Below are 27,587 nucleotides of genomic sequence, written 5' to 3' on the forward strand. Positions count from 1 at the left end.
TGAGCTTTTAGTTCAAATTTAATATGATTTTTAGACTGTTCTTTTTCAAGACATTTACAGTTGCGGTATCAAATTTTCAATATGAAAATTAGTATATGTACTATCTTGTTTGCCGAAAATAAAATCCTGTTTTTTTTTCAAATTTAAGACCTTAATTATTAGTAATCATAGAAATTCTTAATTGTTCAATCAAATTTGATGCAATTTCACAGTCCCAAAATATATGAGTGATTGTTTCTGGATATGTTTTTCAAAATGTACATAGCCTGTTGTTTGATTTACCAATTCTTTATAGAAATGTTTTTGTAGTTAGTATTCTATGATTTATTCGGAATTGTAACCATTGGAATTTTGAGCTAGTAGTACAGTGTAGCATTAAAAGGGTGTTTATAAATATTTCCCCATCCATCTCGATCAATTTCAAAATTTTGATTCCATTTATTTTGAGCAGTAGGTATAACTTCATTTTTATTTAGAACAGTATATATATTTTGAACATCTTTTTTACGACTTAAAATTAATTTGAGGTTTATTGGTATTGTGCGAAGAATTATATTTTTTTTTATATTTTTCAAAACTTTGTTGATTGTTTCCTATGACATGATTAATGGAGATTTTTATACCCTGATATTCCAGAAAATTGGTCTGAATATTATCCTTTTCATGAAATTCTTCTAGTCTATATATGGATTTGTCTGTTTTCAAAATGTTATAGATAAACAGATAACTCTTTTCATTCCATCACTTCTTACAAATACCTTTACGATTTATTTTGATTTCACTATTAAATCTGATAGGGTTTTCTAAAATATTTGTTTTGTAAATATTACTTGAACTTAAAGTCTTACACCAAGCCTCTAGAACATCTTTACAAAATTAATTTGCAATTTTAGATTGTTTTTTTTAAGTGTTTAATTCCAGTATTCGCTAATTTTTGTTTGTCAAATAGAGATCTTAGAATAATATCCCAGTTCCTTACTTTACAACAAATTCGTCTAATCCAAGATGCTTTTAGAGCAGTTATAAAAGATTTTAGATGAATTAATTTAATTCCCCCTTCCTCATATTTTTAATGCTTACATCTCTTTTAATTTGAACTGGTTTACCATTCTATAAAAAAATCAAAGCACATATAATTAATTTATTTAATATACAAGTTATCAGGATTTGGAAGCGATATAAATAAATGGTTGAACTGGGATATTTGTAAAGTTTTTATTACAGCTATTTTGCCAATTGGTGTGTTGCTGACATACATGACCTGCCTCAATGGTCACTGCCAACACTTTGGTTCAGTTTTCATTGGTCGGGTAAGATTTTGGGGTCCAGTTTTGACTTAAAATTGGGGCTATTGCCTTATAAAACTTGAGTTTGATGCTGTTTTTTTAACCTTAAACAATAAGCATTTCATTTATAAATTACGTGATTTGGGTTCACGATATTTTGTTATTGAAGCGTAATATTTAACTGTAACATTGGCATATATATTTTATGTATAATAAACTTCCGCATTGGTAAAGAAGTACTAGTGTTGACAGACATCGCATGCCTTAATGGTCACTACCATCAGTTCTGTTCAATGTTGTTGACATAAAGAAAATTTGTTTTCATTGTTTGGCTAAATCTAGGCGCATCCAAATAGAATTTGTAAACAGGAACTTCACTTTTGACGTGAATTCCGCCAAGGGTTTTAGGGAGAGTATCGTACTATATCTTAGATAACGAAGTTGTCTTCTTCTAAGAAACTAGTGGACTAAATAATTACGATCAGTATTCGAATTAGATTCACTCAAAATATGAAAGAAATAACTTTCCAAAGGAGAAAGTAATATAAATGAAAATAATCTCTTTCGGGTTAGCGGTTAGCACATAACTCCAAAGTAGTTTTCTTATCGTAACATGGAGGTCTGCAACAATTTTCATGTCTATGTCAACGAAGCAAAGCCTACTGTATCATCAGGCGTATGACACTTATCCTTTTTATTGGTAATTATATATAAATTTGTATTTTACGCTTGACCTATAATATAGGCCAGTTACATGTCAATGTCATAGGTCTTTCATTTCCCATCATCTATCAAACAAACAGTTTGACCTTTACCCGAACCAAGGCATTTCGTATTTTCATTTGCTGTGAAAATATATATACTTGAATCCAGTCAGAATGTAAATAATAGTTAACACTGATCTTGACTAAATGGCAGAAGTATTGTCATTGCAGTAAAATAATCTTTTAGAGACTTTCGATGATTTTGGGATCGTGGTATATAGCAGTTGAAGAATTATCCTATGCAGCAAATATCTGGGTGTATTATATTATTATCCATGTATCTGATGCTGTCATTATTTAATCGTGCACACACAAAAGTTCTCTTTGAAGAAAGTTTCTTGATAAATTAGAAATTTCTTTTCGCAGCTGCCGTATGATGGTACCTTTTAAAGTGTTCGTGTCTATGTGAATATGACGCATTAACAACATTAATTCAATAATTTCACCTTTAAGAAATAATTAATTTTTCATTGTTATTATACTTAATCTGGCTTTCTGATTAGCCGTTTTTATACCACTGTGAAACAAGAGGCCCATGGGCCTTAACGGTCACCTGATATAATTTTGATTATATTTTGTTATGTCATTTATTAGCTAACTGATGTCTTTTAATCATGAAATAGGAACATAGATCTAATAGGTCTACATACAATTTTCATTAAGATTGTGCATATTAACTCACATTATTATGTTCACAAGGTTCATTAATTATTATCGCAAACGACAATAACTCCATAATTAAGTTAAAGTCAAATCAAGCTGATTTTTCTAACTCGATATCTTTTCAATGTTAGTCTATATACAAAGTTTAAATTAAGTTGGGTGCACAATTTTGCGCATGAGCCAACGTTGATGCCTCCAGGTCCACGTCAGGCTATTTTGACGTCTACGTTGTGTCAACATGTTCCCACGGAAGGGTCTTCAGGCTTTCAAACCGGCGCTACGCAAACGTCGGCGAACAGTAAGAACCGAAATTTGTCTTCCACTGATACATATCGTTGTTCTGGCCGTTTGGGAGGCAGTTTGGAAGCGGTCACTGAGATGGAGGATCCGGATGTAACGGTCCTGTCGATCCAACGTCACTCGTTACCTCCCAGTTCGCGGTCTATCACTCAGAGAACCGGTTTGAACGTACCGCTGATGAAGTCTCACAATAGTAGAATGCGAACATCCGATTCTACGCGCAATTACACGCCGCGGAAGTCCGCCTGCCAGCAAACCCCTAACTTCGTGACGCTGGGTATCCATAAGTCGTGGCATCGTTTTCCAAACTAAACGGCGTTTTCAAAATCTGAATGTGGAAAACAGTCTTCCTATCCACAAGGACTGTACACGTGTAATGGGTAGACCAAGCGCGCATTGATACCGAGTGCACGTGCAGATTGGTAATTTTTCAACAATCGACCGCTTCACGGCCCGAGAGCAAGTTCAATTGTGCGAATCATTAATGTATACATAGGTAAGGTGCTCAAAGTTTTACATTATTAATTTGTTTGATATGAACAAAAAAATTTATTGAAAAATAATCAATTAAAAAGTGTTTTGTTTTCATCAGCGCTCAGTATATAATAAAGACAATTTTTACAACAAATAACAGAATATCTTAATGTTTATTTTCACATGAAATATGACTTCATGCCTTTGTTTTTAACTTTATACCAATATATCATAAACGTTTATATCCAAATATGAAAGTTCTTTCACGGCATACTCGCACAAGATGTTACATCGTTAGGCATAACATGTTACACTGTTATAAGATAATGCTTTTTCTGATTTACGGATGCAGTGAGCAGCATATAATACACAATGAGCTACCTCTGAAAGGAAAAAATATTTGTCATATCATTATGTCTTTGACAGGATGTCCGAAAGGGATGTACGGTACTGGTAACTGCAACAGGCAATGCTCAGCAGAGTGCTATGGTGGTAACTGTAATCCTACTACTGGAGCCTGTTTCTGTAAGTGAGACATGTAACATTGAATCAGATCTTAATGATAATTATAATCTAAAATATTAATGTTACGTCAATGTAAAACATCGTACAAAAAAACCAATAAGAAAATATTTTATGTTTTTGATCATTTACATTTTAGTTAAATAAGCGTTTTGACATATGCTAAAAGGTCTATCGACTTAAATCATAACATAATAAAAACAATACATACTGACACTCTTACATAAATGCTGAAATATTACAAGTTAGTTAAATATATGTTTAAAGTGGAGAAATGTAGAGTACGGTGGTACACATATGCGATTGTTAATATTTTGTTACAGACTGTTTTCCCAGAAAGTATGGCGAATTCTGCAAGAATGAATGTCCAACTAATTGTAAAACCAACTCCTGTGAGAAAGGTTCCGGGTTTTGTTTCGGTATGTCCTATTAAATGATTGATAATTTTAATAGTACTTGATTGTTGCATATGATAGGGTCAATGTGTCCATAAATATAGAATCTCTCAATAAGAAAAGATATTGCGTTACAACGAAAACAAATCATCCCATATCCGCATCTACACTTGTTTGAGGATCAGCGTTTTGTATATGGATATGTGGGTGTGAATGAATTACTTAGTATGGTCTAAAGGAGATAATGTGTTGTGTTTTTTTTTTCTTTATTTTCCTTTATTTTCTTTAGATTGTAAAGATATGTTTTATGGTTCCACATGCAACCCTTGCTCGATTGGTTGCGCCGATCCTGTTAAACTACTGGAGATTGTTATCGTATGTGTTTTATGTTCAATCTAACAATGCTTTTGTCATTTATGACGTCATAATGCTTTATTAATTCTAGCTGTAAAGTATTTTATTCCAATAAACAGTGACATAGTTTGCTTTTGATAATGATTCATTGTTGTATATGTTTCGAACTTGTATTTGTTTGTAAACACAATTAACTTATTAACTTATTTTCATAGCCCGTCTTTGGTTTGATCGATTTCGATTCTATTCATTATCAGCATGTAAAGCAGACTTCCACGGTAGTTTGTGTGATCAAATCTGTCCATCCAATTGCAACAAGTGTTTTCAGAACACTGGAATCTGTGCAGGTACATTGTACCACACAAACATTAACTAGATTTTTTTTTTTTTTTTTTTTTTTTTTTTTTTTTTTGTTACATTGATAGACTAGCTATCATAATTCCCATCCTTTATATTGTATAAGTAGAAAATTTAATAATGCTAATGAACACTGAGTTTTGGGCGATAAAAATAATTTGGTAATTTTGCTTTTCACAGTCATTAATTCCTTTGCTATATACATTCTAAAACTTCGACGTTGACATCTATTTCAGAGTGTGTGGCTGGTCTAAACTGTACCAAGAACTGCCCAATCAACTGCTTTGACGAGTGTGACAGATCAACTGCAGAATGCAAAGGCATTATTATATTTCTGTTTTTCATTAAATCCGTAAATGTAGATCATTATTGTAAGATACACATTGATGATATCCAATGGGTACCATTTCAACAGAAACAATAATTAAACTAATTTAATGACGGTTACAAATTGGTTGCATTGAATGATGAATGCATTTGAAGTAGTCGATTTATGTAAAATCAAATTACATCTGGCATATTAATCAGTATGTTTATCAATATTCTCGATTTTTTTAAATAATTGCTACTAAATCATAATTCAGTCGACAGTTATCTCAATTTTTAAAGTCAATTTATTGCCTATGAAAGTAAATCAATTTTCGAAAATGTCAAACTTTGGCTATTTATGATGTAAATTGTTGTGACCAAGTCCTTCGATGAATGTTTTGACAAACATTTTTTTAAGTTTATTAAGCGTGCGATTGGAGCTCTTCTTATTCTATTTTTACCAATTTGGCAAAATGGTTACGTTAATTCTAATAACAACTTTTATAACTATTTGATAGTTTAGCTCTTTAGCGATAATTATACGGTAAGCTAAATCTGCTTTTTTCCTTTGTTTTCTCAGCCTGTCAAATTGGATATTACGGGTTGAATTGTGATAAAAACTGTTCGGATCAATGTATGGACGTCAAATGCAAACGAACGGATGGTCACTGTTAAGCTAAGAGCGTAAAGTATTTATATGGCTTTCATACAACAAAATGTTTTCTAAATAAATCTTGTTCAACTGAACTATTCTATCTGTGATATACACACAAAAGTATATTCAGGTAAATTCGCCCTGAAATTCACTTGAAATATGTTTTCATGCTAATTTCACATGCAGAAAACGCCGGGAAAATTTTATGACCTGAAACATTTTGTGAATTTAGGTCAAACTTTTCATATGAATTTCGAGTTCTTGACCTGAATTAACATTTCGCTCTTTTGAAGTAATACTGATTGCGTGATGATGTTCCTTAAAAAAATGAAGTTTCATGCGATTTATTCTGTTATATATGAAAATATTTCCGCCTGTGATTGCTTTGATGTAGACGACATCTTGGTAATATAAGTACATACAAATGAATGGAGCATTCGATATTTTAAACTCGAAGTAGAAAATATAATTTAATGTCTTAATTGTTCTTTATAATTTGAGCTTTTTCTGTCGGTGATATCTGTAATTTCTATGGTTACAGGGTGTGTTGATGGATACCATAGATATTTTTGCTCCGAGGTATGTCCAGAAAACTGCATCAATAATGTATGTTTTCAGGAGAATGGACACTGTATAGGTAAAAAGAAAGAAACTTTTAGAAAAAGCTAATAAAGGTAATGAACGTAATTGTATATAAAACAATACAAGTCTGGTTAATTGGAAATGAAAAATATAATATGTTCAGTTGCTTTCATTATCTTTGCCCTTCTTAATAGAAATAATGATATTTTGATATAACCAAATACTGTAACAAATTAAGGATTTTATCTACGCCTTGAACAAATCAATTGTAAATGAAATGGGATGGAGTTAACTCAAACAAAAATATCGGACAGTGTTCGTCATAATGACATTACACATTCATGTTAAAATATTACATGGTAAATTGGAAATATCAAAAGCGCTTGATTAAATTATGCGACATCAATTATAAAAGAAACTGTAATATATGCTGCTATCATATTTTAGAAAATAAGTAACTTGAACAGTGTTTACTGTTAAAGAGATATAACACAAAAATCTGAGTTTAATCTTAATCAACCGCGAATAAAGCGTCCAATTGCCATCGACGAAAGTAGTGACTGCTACATCTTTTTGTATGAAATAGTTTCGCCTTTTTCTCATAAGTCAATCAGAGGTGGCGATATATATGACAACGCTATTTTTCTCTATATGTGCTAATACAGTAAATCTTAAACCAATGAAAATGTTCCTTAAGAGCAAAAGAAGTATTAACTGTTCAATTCAACGTTTATATAACGGATGTGGCTATCGGGATAGGAACTGTATTTGGGCTGGTCATTGTCATTCTGGTCATGGTTGTCATCGTCATCGTGTTAGTCAGACGTCTATCTAGGATCCAATCAGAGAGCAATGGGCATGGTCACGTGACCAATATGACAGGGCTTAGTAGAGGCGAATCAAACAAAGGTACAATATTTGTCAAATAATGATACCGAATTTACAGTCCTGTATAAATATTCCTTTTGAGAAAAAACTTGAAAAAGAATAAAACTGAACTGTCATTTCGTTAATTTATGAAAGGTAAGTCCCACAGTCATCAAATAACTATACATAGTCTATTAAAAAATAATGAGGTTGTAATGCTTACTCTGACATTTAAGGATGGTTGGTTTCATAATCGTCTGGAATAATATCATCATTTTCACGGTGTAGACTTGAATCAAAATAGGTTAAGTATTGAATATATTTTATGTTAAGTATTGAATACATTTTATTTCAGATGTTACGTACGATTAGGAAGAAGGGCCGGGTTCTTGGAAGGATAATTGTTAAAGGCTTGACATTGACTCAGTGAAGACCACATGAACAGCTTTGAGTAATCAGGGATTTTCTACTTACCAAATCTTGAACAGATATTTAGAAAAAAACGTCTTACGTGGCGATGTACTACATAATGACGTCAAATGTGTTTGTGCGATTTTTAAAATGTAAACTTCAAAGCTACACATATATATGTGTGATTGTATCAGGTCAATTATCAACCTTTGTAAAACAGATGTCGCTGATCACTTTAAAGTGATTAATTTTACTCAAGAAATATTGCATTCAGAGTTATACCCCTACTATTCCATTGCCTTGACTCATTTCTGTATATACGGTATGGGTATTGTAGTTTACATGTAAAGACTATTATCCATTTTCAATCCTATTGCCTATATATACTAAAAATGTATTTGTTATTACATTATGGGACAAGGTTATTCATTATTATTTAATAAACAATGAACTAGTCAACAAATGATCATCTTCAGCTGGGTTTTTTAATATTGCTAAGAAACAACATCTGTTAAGTTGTTTGTTTTAGGAAAGATAAGAAATACCTGTAATTCGGTATTATTTTCATAAACTTAGATATAAACACGGGTAACATCAAATTATGTTATAGAAATTATACATTTGTTTTTCTTTCAACGGGAATTAAACCCTTGCAATGTTATCGCAACGGTAATACAATGTTCTATAAAATATGACTGACTAATTACATTTTTCATGCAAATCTAAAATGAATCACGCATGATGTATGGGAGCTGACTGACTTTTTAGAGTCACCACGAAGTAAACGCAGGCGGACACAAATGTGATATCTACATCACCAAACATCGTTATCAGAATCAATAATAGATCCTATACTCAGTCTAATCTGTTACTTAGATGAACGCACTATAAGAATAATATGTACTAGTATTGTTTACGTCATATACATTTACATGGTCATCCATATAAAATGACACCAACCTGGAGGGCTAAAACACAATTAATATCCATTGTCAAAACATTTAACTTGATAACAATTTGAATATACATTTTGCCGTTTTTAAGTTAAATACTCTGATAAACCACCAAATAAAACTTGAGCTAAGGAAAGCGGAACCCGTTATCATTATAAGTGCCTTTTTATCTCATTTGTCTTTTTTCTTTGGAATTGCCTCACGGGCATGACGTTGTATTTCTAATAATACTCTGGGTATTAATCACTGCCGTTGAACCCTATCTGTGAACAACGTAAGTATTTTACTACTGTAGCGAGTATACATTGTAATAAATAAAGCGACGCAACAAAATAGTTGCGTCCCACTCACCCTAAGGTGGCGATGATTGGCTGAACTTGAACTAGGCGGAGTTTAAAATTGATTGAAGTCTCATTTGCTGAAGATCAAATGTCAGCTGAACGTTATGGCTAACTTTCTAACCCGTATACCTTCAGCGGCTATAAATTAAAGCACATTTCTAGCACATCGTCATAAAAACGGCTACTACCACTGTAAAGAGCGATAGATTTCCTTTTAATATCATCCTACACATATATTCAAAGTCCCGTTACTAAGAATTACCAGCCTCATTTGCAAAAACATTTCTATAGATTTTTGAAAATCACCTAATTAAAATTCATAGTGTCCACAATATGCATGAGCGAGGCCAAAACTATTATGAAAAGTATTCATCATAAACCTTAGTGATAATATATTTCATGTGTAATTCAGCTTATCTGCAGGTAGAATGGAGAGTTTGAAATCAACTTTATTTCATTTACATAAAACATAAATCTGTTTATCAATTTTGTAGCTCTAGACTTTCGTTGACAAATAAGTTTTATTTCCTTTTAACAGTAATTAATTATATTTGTCATGATCATACCGATTCGTTTATTCACAAAATGATATATCACAAAACAAAATTCTCGGCAATATCTAAAACGTATAAAAATATTAAAATTTCATGACGAGTGTACCCCGCGATATAGATTCATGTGGATTTTATCTAATTGTGTTTAATTCATTACATTTCTTGGTTTATTTGTTTATATAATAATGTTTTTATAAAAAAATCCATTATTTTCAAGTAAATGTTCGCTGCTAATCCGACTTTGAATATTATTTAATAAAGTCAATTATTTTCAATATCTATCGATATCAAATCCACCTAGATTTACAAATTGTTTTGTAATTTATATTATCGTTGAAATTAAGTTCTTTAATATAAAATGTGTTTTATTACTTCAATTATACATTCGCTATCACTAAAATTCATTTAGCAAATAGTGTATCGGTTTATAAGAGAAATCATTACGCTTTTTCGTAAACGCATCTGCCTTTCATTTTTAAAACTCCTAGTTTATCAGATCATGACGGGTTTCACGGTACCTAATTATAAGCTTATTATATATATATCTGCGTATATATATATAACACATACATCTTAATTAGTACCAGTTTATTGCAGAAATCATAACGGTTTTTAATTTTTAATCGTAATTCTTTATATTCAGGTCAAATTTGAGAGGTATTAAAACTTAAACAAACCCTGCGTCTTAATTTTTCACAAACATTCGCCTACAATTTAAAATTAGATTTTATAGGCCTATACGTGTGACAAAATTGTAGCATTTCAGTATGATAGGCAAAATATACCAAAAATACCAGAGATGTAAGATGAAAAATTCTACATGTACGTACAGTACTACGGGTCCCGAATTCATATTGTCGATAATGAAAACTAAGCCGGTTACTAATTAATAAAGAATTTTTACCACCAACCATAATCTGATCAGTCTTAGTATATTATAATTGTTTATGTTGACATACCATCGGTCCTCGCTGATACATGTATACATTTGAAGGCCCCGTCCATCTTCTACACAAACATCAAATTGTAACATCCAAACCCACGTGCCCTTCAAGTCATATTGGCCCCGTCCAGCTTGTAAACGAACCATCCAATGATTTTGATTCTCGACGCCTCAGAGTACTTGTCTTGGATCATGTACTATCGATACTTGTCGTAATTGTATTACACTTTCGGCGTTCACAGATAGGGTTCAACGGCAGTAATGGGACCTCTTGTGTCCACCTTATGAACATTTTTTTTATTTTTTTTTTTTATTTTTGCTATTGAAAAAGCTTCATTTTTTATTTTTAATGTCAATCCTTTAATTATGGTTTATACTAAATAGCTTGACGATAAATGTAAAGGATTTGGATTTACTACCAATATTTGGCATGCTATCCACTTTGTCCACGATTTAATATCATTTTAAAAATATGCCATACGTATAATCTTTAGGCAGATATTAAAAAATGAAATGCGGGAAAAACGACTGAAATATAGCCGGTGAGATTAAACGCTTAGCTAGGTATACATACATAACAAGGTTTAACTTAAAAAACACACAATTTCAAAACATTTGATCTGTAGCCCAAGATATAAGCAATGCTAATTAATTATCTTGTATATACCTGATACATTGACATAAATAGTTGATCAAATTTAACCTTTACTTCTTTCCTGTCATAGCTACAAGTATGTAAATACCAATAAGAATTGTCCATTCTTTGTGCCGTTCTCATTGTTATTGTACTGTGAATTGTATTATCATGCTGAAAACTAATAAAAAAGTTATGAGAAAAAGAAAACATTTGCGCTAGGTAACTTTTAATTAAGATTCACCATACGTACCTTAATAAAACAACAGTTATCGAACTTTGTAAACTAGCATATATACTATAAAATTAGAGCATTTTATATTTTTGCACTTTGCCTAACAGTTCAAAAAGCTTCATAACTACATGTACTTATGCTCTTGTATGAAAGTATGAAAACCTATTGTTGTCCAAAAAAAAAGAGTGATAATTGTCTCGTTAAAACGCAAAAGTAATCTCTTTATAACTACTAACAAAAGAATAATCTCATTACAATGCGTTAGTTGTCTCGTTGGAACACGTTAGTTATTTCGTTTTAACGTGTTAGATATCGCGTTTCAACACCTTAGTCAATATCTTTTTGCAACAAATTTGTTGTTCCTAGAAAATAAAGGTACTTTCTAAATTCAAAGCTATGTTATCAGCGGTCTTATCAACATTCAACAACAACCTCATAAGATATTTAATAAATTTAGATATCAAACTGTAATATTTGCATTGTACTTGTTTCTAACTGCTGTATTCGGCCACAACATTGCAGATGTAAGAACGCATACAAAACAAAACAAAATTGTCATCATTGCTAACTTAAACATAATCTCGGTTGTTCAATTGAACATGGCTCTTAAGTGTAATTTATTATTTTGTAATGATGTTCTACACAGTTGTCTTGACAACATTCTCGTAAGCGTGTGCTGTTTCTCTACTCAAAGGGTCCAGCTGTTGGTACCGGTCACCATCTGTATTATCCGTTCCTTGGCCTCCTATTTCATCGTAGGTTGAATCTGGAAGAGGAATATAAACAATACAATGAAATATATACATACGTGTGGTCTGTGTGTGGACAAAATGGGTGTCATCTGTCAGTTATTGATTGGATTCTTGATGATTTTATTAATCAAAAAGGTTTACAGTAATAGCTGCGAATATATTCACATGATAATTTGCAAAGCGAGGAATTAATACAAAATTATAGACTGACAAAATTCAGGTTTTTGATAAATTGTTCTTTTATCTATTTTTTTTTGTTTTTTTTTTTTTTTTTTTTTGTAATTATCCTCGATTTTTTAATCTAATATTACGAGTCTATAGTAAAAGCTATCAAATACTAATTAGCATTTGGAATGATAAAATGTATTTCAAATAAATCATATTACATATATAAACTTATTATGTTAACAACAAAGTCACCATAAGTGTCCTCTACCTTTACGAAACAACAAATAAAAAACAATAATAACCTAAGAAAAAAATAAATGGCCTAAGATGACCAAATCAAACAAATACAAGTTTACTTGTGTAATATACTGCATGTTAACATGATGATTCGTTTCTTTGTTTTGCCGTCTGGGGCTGTGATGGTAAACTAATATAGAATCTATTTTAATTAAATTTTTACGAGGGTCATGGTAAGTTAACGTTAAATTAAAACAAAAGTTTTGCAACTCTACAAAATTATCGATCTCGTCTTACGTCCTCATCTTAAAAATCAAAATTATTTTCGGAAAGTTAGTGGGCCTTTAAATTAACATGCTTCACATAGATCATCAAAGTATAGGGGACAACCAACTAAAAGAAAAAAAAGACCTTCGAAATGACCCCTGTATAACAAGATTGAGCCCTGGATAGGATTTTAATCTTGCCACTGATTGGCTGGCTAAATATGAATTTCAAAAGTAAAAATGTTTTCTGACAGGTAATTATTCCTAGATAACCATGATTCGAATTTGGAAATTCAGATTGGGATTCAGGTTCAAAATATTAATTTTGATATTGAATTGGTAAAAACATTAGAATTTTGGGATTTTTTAGTGCAAAATGCGCCTGACCTCAATTTAGCTTCTCTGGTTGGAGTTTGAGCTGAAGGACCCAAATTTTTTTCTATCTAGTGTTATATGCGAACCTAGACTTAAATTATAGAACACAACAGCTAACTAATAATCTTTTTCTAATAAAGCATTAGAAAACTTAACAAACTTTAACACTGTGGTTTATGTAATCTTATTTAGCTGGTTGTTCTCTATATACCTCTGGTGGCTTTCTGTCTTCTCCCCAACTCAGTGAAATCGGTCATATGACTTGGAGTCTTAATGTCTGGTTCCTTCCTCGAGAGACGTCTGGCCAAAAAGATGACCACTATGACCAGAACCAGAATGATCAGTCCACATCCAGTCCCTATTCCGATGGCAGGTGCATTCGAATCACCTATAAGATCCATTTCTACATAAAAGTTTTAAATACAAAATATTATCAATGATTTTTAAAATTCTAAGATTTCTAATAATAATCTTACAGTTATTGTCTTTAAAATCATAATTACATCATTGCAATCACAATGAAATTGCTATCTTGGAAAATTTATAATTTTATGCACTTGATATTTAACATTTGAGTAATTCTAAAATGGAACACACACAGATCCTTACCTACACAGATCCTTACCTACACAGTGTCCGTCCTCCTGGAAACACTTGGTCTGTAGACAGTTTTCTGGGCAGACGTTGGTGCAGTTATCTCCATAGAAACCATCCATACAACCTGTTACCAACATTTTTAATTAAACATATATATTTTATTAATATTAGATATGCAACTAAACGAAAGAATATTTTGTAGTATTATATTATTCATTTCATCTTAACTCTACGAGGGGGTAGGATCAAGGTATGTTTATATTTAAGGTTTAATTTGTGAAATCCATAAATAACGAGCAAACTAAAACTCATTGTCACAGCATACTTTTAATATTTCATAATAACTATTCTCAGAAAGATAAGATGTTTTTGGTCTTTAATGATATCTGGTCAACACATTATAATTCACTTTCACCAACCTTTACATCTGCCATGTAACTGCGTACATCTCCCGTTCTTACATTGACTTGAACATGTTCGGTCACACGTGAATCCGTAATTTCCATCCAGACAGGCTTCAAAACAAGCATATTAACATTAATTAGAATATCCATTTATCATGTACATCTAGATAGATGTCCTTCATGTATAATCTTTATATTTGATGTGAAATGTTTTTCCCCAGATAAGTATTGATATTAGAACTCTACACTTACTATTTAGTAGTGAATTGTAGTAATTATTCAGTACAATATTCCCGTCAATAACCAACACAGATAGCAACAACGTGTAATAGAGATCTTTTATTAGAAAAGAAATGATCGACTAAATGGACGCAACAGTAATCTACAAGTTTATATATATATGTAATAAAACTTTAACAGAGCTAATGACGTGATATTTGAACAGAAGGTCACCGGTTCTATTTGCCTAAAGAACTTATCCCTCTCACGGTATTACCAACTGCCATATATCAGGCGACGATAATTACCAACGTATAAGCTGTTTATGCCATGTTGATTTATGATGATAATAGTACAAGTGCCATATTTTACCTGTACAGATCCCGATGTATCTATCACATACATCTGGGCAGCCACTGGGACAAGTTTGAGCGCAGTCTTGCCCATAGAAACCAGGAACACAATCTGCAAATCAAAGACAATGTCAATAATGACAACAAATGCTAGCTTATACTTCATCTGTACTTTGAAATTGTTGTATTAAGAACGGATAAAATTGCAACTGATTTATATTTTTATGTATTGAGGAATCGGATCAGTTTCTTTGTCACGCAACCTACGTTAACCTAACAACCACGCTCACTACAACTGTAATTTACATAATTGAGATAATTTACATGTCGTTATACCTGTGCATATTCCGGAACCCTGGCCACATATTTGGTTTAAACATCTCATAGAACACACCTGGTCACATTTGTAGCCGTAGAACCCCGGATCACATCCTGTTAATTAAAGTTTCGTTAATTTCATGTAGCGAATACCAATATATATAAAATAAATGGCTGATCACTCTAAAAAGTGTAGAACGTGTAGCTTTTCTTAACGTAAAATATCCAAAAACTTTAAATTCAATTACATTTATTTATGTGATAGAAACATATTTATTATTCAATACACAAATTTGGTGATTTCAAAATAAATAGATGGAACAACAATTCATCGGAAAATATACAAATGATACATGTATAATTAACAAAAGAAATGCTACCTTCACAATTTCCGGAATCCTTGGAACATATGCCGTTTTGACAACTAGATGGACAGCTTTGTCCACATCTATTGCCGTAAAATCCAGACTTACATTCTACAAACATCGATATTTTTTACAGAAAATGATAAGGTAAATAATTCATTTACACATTCAATAACCCTGCTAGATAATAAAAATTGGGGCCGCGGTGGCCGAGTGGTTAAGATGTCCCGACATATTACCACAAGCCCTCCACCTCTGGGATGCGGGTTCGAATCCCATGTGGGGCAGTTGCCAGGTACTGACCGCTGGCCGGTGGTTTTTCTCCGGGTACTCCGGCTTTCCTCCACCAACAAACCTGGCACGTCCTTACATGACCCTGGCTGTTAATAGGACGTAAAACTAAACAAACCAAAAAATGCTAGATAATTAATTACATAATTAAAAAGGTTTACTACATGATTACTGTCATTCTCATGCTATATCAAAAATGTATTTCTTTTTGTTATTTATACCAGTTTACGTTCTTTCCGTTTCCCTAGTATCATTATTTTGTTTGCTTTATCTCCACAATACGTACGCGCACAATTTCCGGATGTTTTGTTGCAGACTGGATCGAAACATCCGGACGAACAGGGGGAGCATACCGGACTAAAGAAACCGTCAGCACAATCTGAAATAAACCACAAATCTCCAAAAGCACGTAAATGTAGGTATTTGAACACAGAGAAGGGAAATTATATACAGAGTAAAATGTAATAGGGAGTATACATCCCCATGATCTTCAAATGAAAAGACAATATACAATACCTATACAGATGCCAGTATCCTTGGCGCATATTTTGTCCTTACAGTTCTCAGAACATGCCTGAGTACAAGTACCGCCATAAGATCCCGGGATACAAGCTGAAATGAAGCAGGACATTAAATGATTATAATAAATGTGGTATAATTGAAAATTATGTTATGAAAACATAAATTGACATATTCGGCTCTGATTTCCCTTTAATCTCGTTAGCTAATACATGATCGCGTAATACCTGATATATAGCTTATCAATATAGAATAAAATAAAGCAAAATTTTTTTTTCTGGTACTCATGTGGCAACATTATTGAATATTATGTGAAAAAAAGAATTGATGATTAGCTACTATACGAAGATAAAACAATCCGGTAATAGTTTTTTCAATTCAAGTTACGGAGGCCATAATCTAATCATCCATTCGGTAGGGATGAAAGCATGGCGTATTAGCTGTAATTAATGCTTTCTGATTCAATTCGAATATTTTATGTTTAATTAGGTTGTAAAATATGTGAAAAAAATTGCATTTTGCTGATTATGTTAGGACAATTATGTTTTGAAAGACACAGCCTTAAAACCCTTCAATCAATCCCCTTGATGGATCGTTTGATTTACGGTATATAAGAATATAACTTAGAGCAAACGAATATGACTCATCATCGTTATAGACAATTAAATGTTTGATGTTATGATACCTGAGCATTCTCCCGTCGTTTTGTCACACTCATCCCGGCAGCTAATCGGACAAGATTGGTTACAGTAGACCCCATAGAACCCGGGCACACACTCTGAAAAAAGTGAAAAAAATCTCAGTTTTGTAGAATTTTTAATTTCAAATAACTCTTCTGAAACGTCTGAAAATAAACATTGAAAATCAAAGAATTATATTCCATGTCGTTTTATTTCAATGTAGTAATGTCATATTGACATTAATCAATACAAACATTGAAAATGCAATAAAATGCTCTAAAAACAAATTATAATCAAAATTCATAAAAAGGTTATTATAGGCAATCAATAGTGCTTAAAATGATAACATGCTTGAATTATGTAAATATAAACCATACCAAAACAGTCGTCGGTTGTTTGGCCGCATGTACGGCATGTCGAAGGGCAGCTAGCATCACAACGGAATCCTTTCTTTCCGGCAATGCATGCTGAAAATGCACATAACTTTGAGCTCTTGGCGACGTATAGTGGAGCGATAATAAATAAAAAAAAGGTGAAGGTAATCATCAAAGTATAAACGCTTAAAGAGACATTTCAGTTAGGATAATTCTGGCACATAAGCATGAGGTGAACGTTTGTTCTACAGCCCTTATGTAAATCAGTCGGTAATGTTAACAATTTTTATTGGCATAGTTTAAATCGCATAGATGTACGATAAAGCACATGTAAATGGGCACGCTATACCCATAGCTGATCCGGATTCGCATACGATATACAGACCAATCAAATAGGGACTTAGTAACAGCTGTATTTATTAGAAAACTTATTTATTTAAGTTCGTGTATCTGAAATGGCAAATGCGCTTTTGTAAGAGACATTTAGTCGTGTTTTATTTCGGTCAATTTCCACAACGGCTGCTGGTTCTAGCTATCTCCAATGTATAGTGGTGATGAGCGAACTATTCTTCGCATTTCAAATTTTGACCATAATATACACTTGTATGTGTGTCACAGTGATTTTTTATAATATCTACTCCATTTCTCTATTACTGTAATCAAACTCGAATTATTAACGTATTAACGATATCCGACATAATCGTTACTTTCAATGAAATATCAGACTTACGTATCCCGTTAAGACAGAAAACAAATTTGCATTTACTGTATGAAACAACATATGTCTGGTACTTTCTTTTGTTGCTTTGTAATACATAAAACATAATTTGTTATTTTGTTATATTCGTTGCGCAGTAGTAACACAAAAAACGAAAATATCATGCTTTACAATATTATTAAATAATATATTAAATACACTTGTTCTTTCTTTTTCATAGTATGTTTAGAAACGATGTATTAATATGTTCATATTATACGTTCGATCCCCGACTGCTTACCTTTTTGCTGACGTCCACAAGTTAATAAAATGGTTTAATGAAATCTTAATTAACAAAACTGTAAGCTAGCTATTTAATCTGTCCTAAAACCTTCCATAATTCTAACAGTTGTCATCAACTTATAATCCCGTTATGTTTGTATCATTAACTTCGTAAGCAATATTCATTGCCTTTCCTGCATATTAAATCTCTGCAATTAGAGCAATTCATCTCGCATGTATCCCCATACTTCCCAGCAAGGCATTCTTGAAATAACACAAGTGAACTGAACAAATGAACAAACCAATGTATGTTGTGTTGAACATAGATCCTCATAGCAGTTGCAGATTTTAACCTTTCAAGTGGTGAAAACACACTTCATTGTAGCGTTTCTCCGAGAAAAAAGATAATTAAAAGATATTTGTGCCGTAATTTTCATACGTAAACACCAAGACTATGTTATTCAGCACCAACATTTACCAATACAATGAGAATAGCATTTACAAAGTCAAATCTTTAATTTTCATTTTATCATTGGTTTTAGCAATTGCCATGTTTTCATCTAAACATATATAAAGCATAAAATAGAACTGATCATACTAGTGAATATATTTTGTGTTGTTGCAAATGGTAACAAGAACGGTACATGTATGTCCGCTCCCTTTGTTTCATAGCTTAATTCATCAAAACTAATGGATTTCAATAGTAGAAAACAGGATTTCAGCATTTTTGCCCAGTAAATGTAAATATAACTTTAAAGACATGTATGTATATCACATTCAATATTTTTTGTTACTTTTTACCTTGTATTTCAAGCGGATCTTTAATTGCATAAAACAAATTAATAGGAACAGTCATCTATTTGTTGTATTTTCTGAATGAAGATCTTATTTCACTGGTATAACAAAACATATAGCATTACCTAAACAAAACCCGTTGTTCTTCATACATATCTGATCTTTACAGTTGGTAGAGCAATCAAACTGGCACATCTCCCCGTATTTTCCATTGATGCAGTCTGAGTAAAAATATAATATAAAAAGAACAATTACCATCAATTTTTTTTTTATCGAGAAACAGTTTGTTGGTAGTTTGGAATTACTAACAAAGTGACAATATTCAAATATAACTGAGATTAAAGGGGGCAATTCAATCAGGCTAGTTCTATTACATAACCATGAATCAAAATATGACATGCTGCATTGTTCTACATTCCTTTCGAAACATATAACACAAAATATTGACAAATTCTATGTCATTGTTAGGTATTTTAATTGATACCGTTGAAATTCTAAATGGTATAGCAATGCCATTAAGAAGGTATGATAGGTACGCTGTACCAATACCCGAGTCACTGTTACGTATGTTCAACAAATGAACTACATAACCACTGATGAATTGATGAAATGATTTTTTAAGTTAGACAATTTACCTAATAAGGTAACTACACTACTGTAAGAACGTTTTGAGTAGTTCTAGACAACAGTAGCATTATTCTACGAGCAAGGGCCAGGGTTCGGCATACAAGACGTCTGACCAGAATGTGCAATGGCGGACACCGAGCGTGCATGAACATTAAACACACATTTCGCCACCATCGGCTTTTCTGACATATCACAGTAAAACCAACTAATCTAATTTCCATTAGAACTGGTGTGATTCCGATATATATGCAAACTTTAATGTTCTCTTAGACTTAATTGTCCTTTAAGTTAAACATTATAACCTTTTATATTAGTTTTATTGCCAATCAGTTGAATATGTCATTACGTTATTTTCTAATTAAAAGCTTTTCATGACAACTCCAAGTGGGAAGTACAATTATAATTAGAAAAATGTTTTTTTTTTCTAGAAATATCTAACGGAGTTACAAATAAAATAATAGAGCAGTTGTTATTGTCTCTTTTTTGAAAATTGCGTTTACATTAATCGTAGTGGCAATACACTGTGTCATAAGACAATGCTATTTTCCTTGATCATGGTTTAGTATATGTTTTGCACAGCTCTTGATCACTGCTCTAACTTCGCAAACCAACTAGGTTGCTCTATGTCTTTGATGAGAACGATAAGAAAGAAAATAAGTATGTTTTAAATGTTAATTCTGTGTACCTTGAATCGGAAGAAAATTGAAGGAGGTGTGTAGATATTTTATCAAACCCTTCCTGTGTCTAGAAAGACAATGAAAAACTCAATCATATCTATAAAATGATGACTAAAGTGTATTTACCAATGCATTGTCCCGAGTCTTTCTCACAAGTACTGTTACAGTTTGCGGTGCATTGTTGTTCACAGAACTCGCCGTGCATGCCGGTAAAACAATCTGAAAAAATGCATTGGTTCATAATAAAATAGATCATCGTAAATAGATTAATAATTGAAAACGCAGTGCCATGTAAATGACCAAGCCTTGTATGAGGTCTTGGGCTAGTATGGATGATATACCATTTATGGTAATACAGATAGATCTATAAATAAATCGTTCGATCTTGTCAAACTGTACCTATCTCATTAACATCTCTGCAAGATACATAAGAAAGAAACATAAAGCTAATTTCAATGTAGCTGCTCTATTTTGGAAATCGTATAAAGGTATTAAAACTAGCGATATCATTGGTTCAACCCTACTGATACATCCACCATCTTGTAAGTAGGCATCGATTACTGAGAAGCGGTTCTTGTCAGTCATTTTTGGTGACCATCAACACAATATCGCACTCTAAAAAAATTTATATATAAAATTATATTTATTTTCATTGATTTAGAAGATCATGATTAATAGTAGTATCAATTATAAGCTAATGACTTTTGCAACTCTACAAAACTATCAATCTGGTTTTGCATTTCCATTTCTAAAAATAAAAATAAAAAATCAAGTAGTGGGCATTTCGTTATAATTCGTAAATTTGACATTGGTATGTTCCTTATCATACTTTATATTAGAATATAAGGAGAGTCATACAGAAGCACGATCCTGTTATAGGGTTACAGTTTCCTCCGAAGCAACTTGTAGAACAGGTGTTGTCACAATTACCGGAACCAAATCTTCCCATTGGGCATCCTTGAAGTAAAACAAAAGAATGTTCTCACTTTATGACTATTATAGGAACGTATTGTACGTTCGATAACTCTTCACAGCCTTATCAGAAAATACTACCGTTGGGTAGTTATTATATTTTATTCTTAATTTCGTTTATATTTTAATCGTAATTTAATTTTTCATTTATTTGAATATCTAAATATAGTTTTTGCTATTTTTGCATATAAATTTAAAGTCCTGATTTTACTTTAGATTTATAAGTTTGACCGCTAAATCTCAGACGTATATGCGTAAAGTTATTATAAAAAAACGCTTCTAAATTATAAAATGACTTACCAAACACCTGGACCTCGCATAGTTCCAGGACAGCCTCATCACTGTACCAGTTATGTGTTTTAGGTGTTTCTCTCCTGTTGTAGACAGTGACGTATCTGGCTATACTCGGACACACGTGTGTCGGGTTTAAGTTGACATCAGTCAGTAAAGTACTATTATCCTTATAGCATAGAGTTCCATCCGTGGGGCTGTTTGTAGAGTTGGACACGTAAAGTGAATATCCGCCAAAACGATATCCAAAATCATCTAAAAATCAACATCGCAATCAATCATGAACATTTAAGGATTGAGTTTCAATTGTGCTGCGACGAAGAAAGTTGATCTCGTGCGAATAAAGTGAATTGAGAAGCATTTCGCGTACCATTTACGTTAACTAATTTATAATCTCCACCTTTAAAAAAAGTAGAATCCTATGTATTCGGCTTAATATTATTATACAAAGGAGGGGTATCACTTTGGACCTTTTAGCGGCCACTAGGTGATACCCATGGCCATTTCAGAGGTCAAAGGTCAAAGGGTAAACATTCATATTTTCATAGACCTAAGTAATTGAATATTAGAAAAAAAAAGATAATATTTTTGCAGTTCTTGCCTGCAACTCTTGAGTTTGTAAAGTTCGGTTCTAAACATAATGAAAAAATAAAGAATAATAATCCAACTAAGCATTTCCTCTATTTTAACATTAAAAACGTTGATACTTTGTATTTTCGCTAAATACTTGGATTGTTTCAACGATTTGATAGCTGGAGATTTATATTTAATACTGCATGTGGATCTTGAAATGACCTGCTTAAGATGATTATATGCTAAGGTCACATTGGCTAGGTCGTGTGCATAAATTACGTCATATATTATCAAATGGTATCATCTGTCTTCCACTAAACATCCTTTGTTTTTTCCCATGTTAAAGGGACATGAACCTAAATAAATCATGTAAATTTGAGAAAAACACATATTTAAGACGTGTCAGATACCTTACTAAGTAATATATATATTGATCAGTTGTTGTGCAAATGTGTCAAATAAAATAATTAGAAATTCCATCCCTCTGTATTTTAAACCGGTCTGGTCAAATTTTGTAGACCGAGTGTGATAAAAATAGGAGTGTTGAACTTCATTGACCTCACACAATTCACTGCACAAATCAAATGAATGTAAACAAAATGGTGGATTGAAAACATGGGTGAAGCGAACACAAACAAATTCAGATAGAAAACGGAGTACTACAAGGGTCAGTAACGTGTGCGATTGGAAAAGTAGGTAAATATAAATGGATCACTGAAATGCAAGAGACGGGAGCAAGTTCCCAATTTATACTTGCGTGATTTGCATTTGTGCAATAAGTCAAGAACCTCCCTTCGCGCTGTCCCGTTGAAGGAAAAGTCTAGCTTGAATTTTGACTTATCATTTTTACGCTTAATTAAAATTGGTTTATAACGAATATTAACAAACGACAGTCATCATCATTTTGGGGTAGGTATTCCGCACGTTTACCTGTCGTTTTAGACAACCAATCATTGTAATAAAATATTCAATAAACATCTAAAAAAATCTAAGCATACAGAACAACTTATGTAATGTTCATGTCCCTTTAAAGCAGCCATTTAGCTTGTTTTATGAGTTTATTTCAAGCAACACCTGCACTGAATGTAAAATGTTAGAATTGTGCCTGCTGCCTAATTGCATGATCTTAGAATGGCGACTAAATCTTAATTTCGTGGTTAACTAGATTAAAATACTATAATTTTTCAGAGGTCAGCGCGAGATAAAGTATCTTCAATGGGAAATGAAGTGATCGAAGGTTGTTTTATTGAGGCGGAGCGAAGTAAAATATCGTTGTAAATACAATGTGTTTTAAATATATTTTGTGGTCTTCATTGTGTTTAACGTTTCTTGATATCGAATCAGTACATAACCGGCGATATCTGAATATTTTATATTAATAATCGGTATTAATTATTTACCTGTAAGTTAGCTAGTGAATTAATTTGTCTCATTCTCCTTTCTTGTTTTTTTTTTTTTTTTTTTTTTTTTTCCTTGAATGTTGACATACCACTTATAACTTAACAAAATATGGTGTATAGTTTTACATGTAGGTGACATTATTGTCTTGTTATGTTCAATGTAAATATCTGAAATAATGCACTCTTTATCTGATGATTTATTACATGGCTACCTACTAATAATGACTCGTGACGTCATTGAATGCCAGTCTAGGGTGAGTATAAAGGACGCCACAGACAGTGGGATTTTAGCTAAAAATATTGCGCAATTCTATTGCGTCAAGAATATATGTAATAATAACATCGTAGCGCTCGAGGTAAACACACTTTTATGTGTGTATAGGAAGATCGTATTTTGTAACACTTGTTTGGAATTAAAGCGTATCGTAAGGTAAAGCATGTCTTTACTTTGTCTTTCTAAAAAGGCTTTGGGAAGTGTACATGTTTTGTATACATTAGAATGTTAGAATACGAACGAGGGCTACCAAAGCAGCAATCTGCTTACTATGAGAGTTTTGTAAGGATTTAAATTGTGACTTTGTACAACTACACAATATGAAAAGACAAAATAAAGTAAACAGCTTTTACTCACCTCTGTAGTATATAGTAATGTTTTGTATTGTCATCGTCTGTCCTAAATCCACACGCCACCAGGCCTGTTTATGTGTAATCATTGTATGAGTACAGCAGTTTCTGGCAATGTTTTGGTCGGTACAATCGTCTATAACTTGTTCTGCTTTCCACTTATATGGTTTCTGATCAGACGACTGAGCTGCAGATCCCGTTAAAGCAATATTCACTGAGAATTAAATAACAAAATTCTTATTTGCTAACATCAAAATAATTTGAGTTTCCCACTCGATTGGTATAACATTTTTATAACTCTTTTCTCTACAATACTTACAAGTTTACTGGGATGTTCTAATAGTTGAGAAATATAATATACAAAATATAACCTTATAATCGTGTCTGTGCTTTATCATGATTTAACCAAAGTAGACTAAACTGTATTCCATTTTATACCACCTCTCATTAGCTTGCATTAACAAATGATATTATTTAATTTGTTACACCCATTTCTATTTGAAATTATCTTTTCATAGTCTCAAAGCATTGTAGGTTTTATGAGTATTACAACGTTAGACATTTGGAGCATTTTCGCCACCTAGCTAACTGAAAACGACATTTCGTCCCATTTAACATATTTTGTTGTCAGATCGTTTAACAAACAAAGTGAAAATAATAATCTCTATCTTAATTGGATTGAACTAAAATAGAGGCTCAGATATTAATGCTCCACGTCGGAATTTGAATTATTGAAAAAAATAGTAAAAATATACAACGCAGTTTACAGAGGTAACATGAAGTTAGCACCGGATTCGGGAATCGGGATTCGAATAACGAATACGGTGCCAGCACCTTATTCTTTATAAAAAATGAACAAATAAGTAACATTTTAAAAACATAAAAACACTGATCAAAACACAATTTCACAACCCAAGAAAACTAAATCCCTCGATTAATTTGACTTTGAATGATGAATACAGTGCCAGCACCGTATTCGTTGTTCGGTTTTTAATTTTGAATAACAAATTCGTTACCAGCACCGTCTTCTTTATTCAAAAATGAATAAAAAAAATAACAATTTATAAACATTAAAACCAGATCAAAACATTAAAAACCTTCAAAACATTATTTCACAGCCTTAAACAAACTGAATACCTCGATAAATTGTTCAAAGCTTGAAAACCGTAAAACACCTTCTTAGATTGTTTTTCGTTATTTCCTCAGTTTGAATAATGAATCCGTTGCCAGCACTTTAATTTGTTATTCAGTAAAACTTACATGAGCATAATTTCAAGACTTTAGCAGTAAAACACTCCCTTAGGTCGTTATTCAGTTTGAATATCGAATAGTTATTCAGTTTGAATAACGAATACGGCGGTAGCTTGAGTAATGAATATCGAAAAACAATCTAAGGAGGTGTTGTACGCTTTTCAAGTCTTAAAATGTTGTCTGTGTAGGTTTTACTGAATAACGAAAAAATTAGAGTTCTGGCACGGGATTTTTGTATAACAAATAAATTAATGACCTCTAGAAATGTTTTACGGATTTCAAGTCTATTTTTTTAATTGTTTTGAGGTTGTAAAATTATGTTTTGATGTTTTTGATGTTTTGAAATTATTATATTTGTTCATTTTTGAATAACGAATAAGGCGCTGGCGGCGTATGTATTCAAACTGAATAACGAAAATCGATGAATAACGAATAAAGTGCTGGCACCGGATTCGTTATTTATTTAGGTATGTTTAGTTTCTATGTTTTAAAATTGTTAAATGTTAGGTTCAGTAACACCTAAGAAGTGCCATATGATAGGCATAAGAAATCTTGTTGGTATTAACAAGGTCTGATATCGTCCTGTTAAAGATAACAACAGTTGTACAAGTTATGAAACATAAACTTATACTAACTTAATCGCCATTACTTAGAAGGTATTTTTACAACCATGGAAAATACACATTACATTGACAAACATATGACTAGTTCATATGTATGTACAATACAGACATGTTTGAAATAACAAAAAATCATAATATCATAATATAAACACACAAAACATACCTTCAGATCGTGATGATGCAAGGAACATCAGGACAATCAATAACACCAAACATTCCAGACGTATTCCAGCGTACATGTCTGTCTGTTATAAAGGTATGTCCAGACGTAATCCAGTGTACATGTCTGTCTGTTATAAAGGTATGTCCAGACGTATTCCAGTGTACATGTCTGTCTGTTATAAAGGTATGTCCAAACGTATTCCAGTGTACATGTCTGTCTGTTATAAAGGTATGTCCAGACGTATTCCAGCGTACATGTCTGTCTGTTATCAAGGTATGTCCAGACGTATTCCAGCGTACATGTCTGTCTGTTATCAAGGTATGTCCAGACGTATTCCAGTGTGCATGTCTGTCTGTTATAAAGGTATGTAATGGCTAACACTTTAACCAGGAAATAGTATCACTGCATTACGTGCACAATTATATCATAGGTAATCCAACACCAGTGTCACACTTGTGTATTTGCTATGGATTTCTATAGACACTTTTTTGTTATAAAATTATAAAATGTCTCCAAGTGTAGAAACGCGAGAGTGTTCAAGTGGGTATATCAGTGCAGTATTAAATACCTTATTCGTGATTACTACCACACCGACTTCTTTAATTAAGAGGATGACAATTACATAGTGACATACGCATGTAAGGACAGGAATCCGAATCAAATAGTCGAGTCGATTGAACGGGTTATAATCACTTTAAATGTGGTATTAGCTGTTCAGAGTTACGTGACAGAAAATCCCGGAAGGGATCAAATTAAATTACCAAGGGGCCACTACCACAACAAATTGAAATTAGACGTACGAATGTACATTATGTATGTTTGCAAGCTTATCTAAAACGAGATTTTTTTATTATAAAACAAAATGAATCTAGTTGGCAACTGCAAGAGCTCACTCATTGATTTCCTTAATTTGCGGAATTTCGATGAATGCCCCATAAACTAATGGGCAAATCATATGAATAAGGGGATACAAAAACAGAAATGAAAAAGTAAACAATTCAAAAGAACAAATTGGAATAAAAATGAAAAACGTAATGATCTTTTCCTCTCAACTTCCCTAACAAAGGGTATTAAGTACGATACTTCCCCTCAAAC

The 27,587-nt window shown here is 32.3% G+C and overlaps 1 protein-coding gene across 2 annotated transcripts; it reads right to left on the bottom strand.

The window, feature by feature from the left end:
• Positions 1-9,191: 9,191 nt before the first annotated feature.
• Positions 9,192-26,974, bottom strand: LOC138325148 (multiple epidermal growth factor-like domains protein 10). Of its 2 annotated transcripts, none has more exons than XM_069270617.1 (17): positions 26,493-26,974; positions 24,463-24,669; positions 21,868-22,113; positions 21,454-21,552; positions 20,722-20,814; positions 19,417-19,512; positions 17,521-17,610; positions 17,149-17,241; positions 16,461-16,556; positions 16,231-16,323; positions 15,669-15,764; positions 15,307-15,402; positions 14,990-15,082; positions 14,414-14,509; positions 14,023-14,118; positions 13,609-13,785; positions 9,192-12,365 (listed from the first exon to the last, which is right to left on the bottom strand). In XM_069270617.1, exons 1-17 carry the CDS (start codon positions 26,566-26,568, stop codon positions 12,238-12,240), a joined length of 1,971 nt encoding a protein of 656 aa, XP_069126718.1. In that variant the 5' UTR covers positions 26,569-26,974; the 3' UTR covers positions 9,192-12,237. The 2 variants fall into 2 exon arrangements, with proteins under 2 accessions (XP_069126718.1, XP_069126717.1); XM_069270616.1 differs by having other exon boundaries at positions 13,609-13,800; positions 26,493-26,969.
• Between the last annotated feature and the right edge of the window lie 613 nt (positions 26,975-27,587).

Source organism: Argopecten irradians, chromosome 6, assembly GCF_041381155.1.
Source record: "Argopecten irradians isolate NY chromosome 6, Ai_NY, whole genome shotgun sequence".
In the NCBI taxonomy this organism is placed as follows: Eukaryota; Metazoa; Mollusca; class Bivalvia; order Pectinida; family Pectinidae; genus Argopecten; species Argopecten irradians.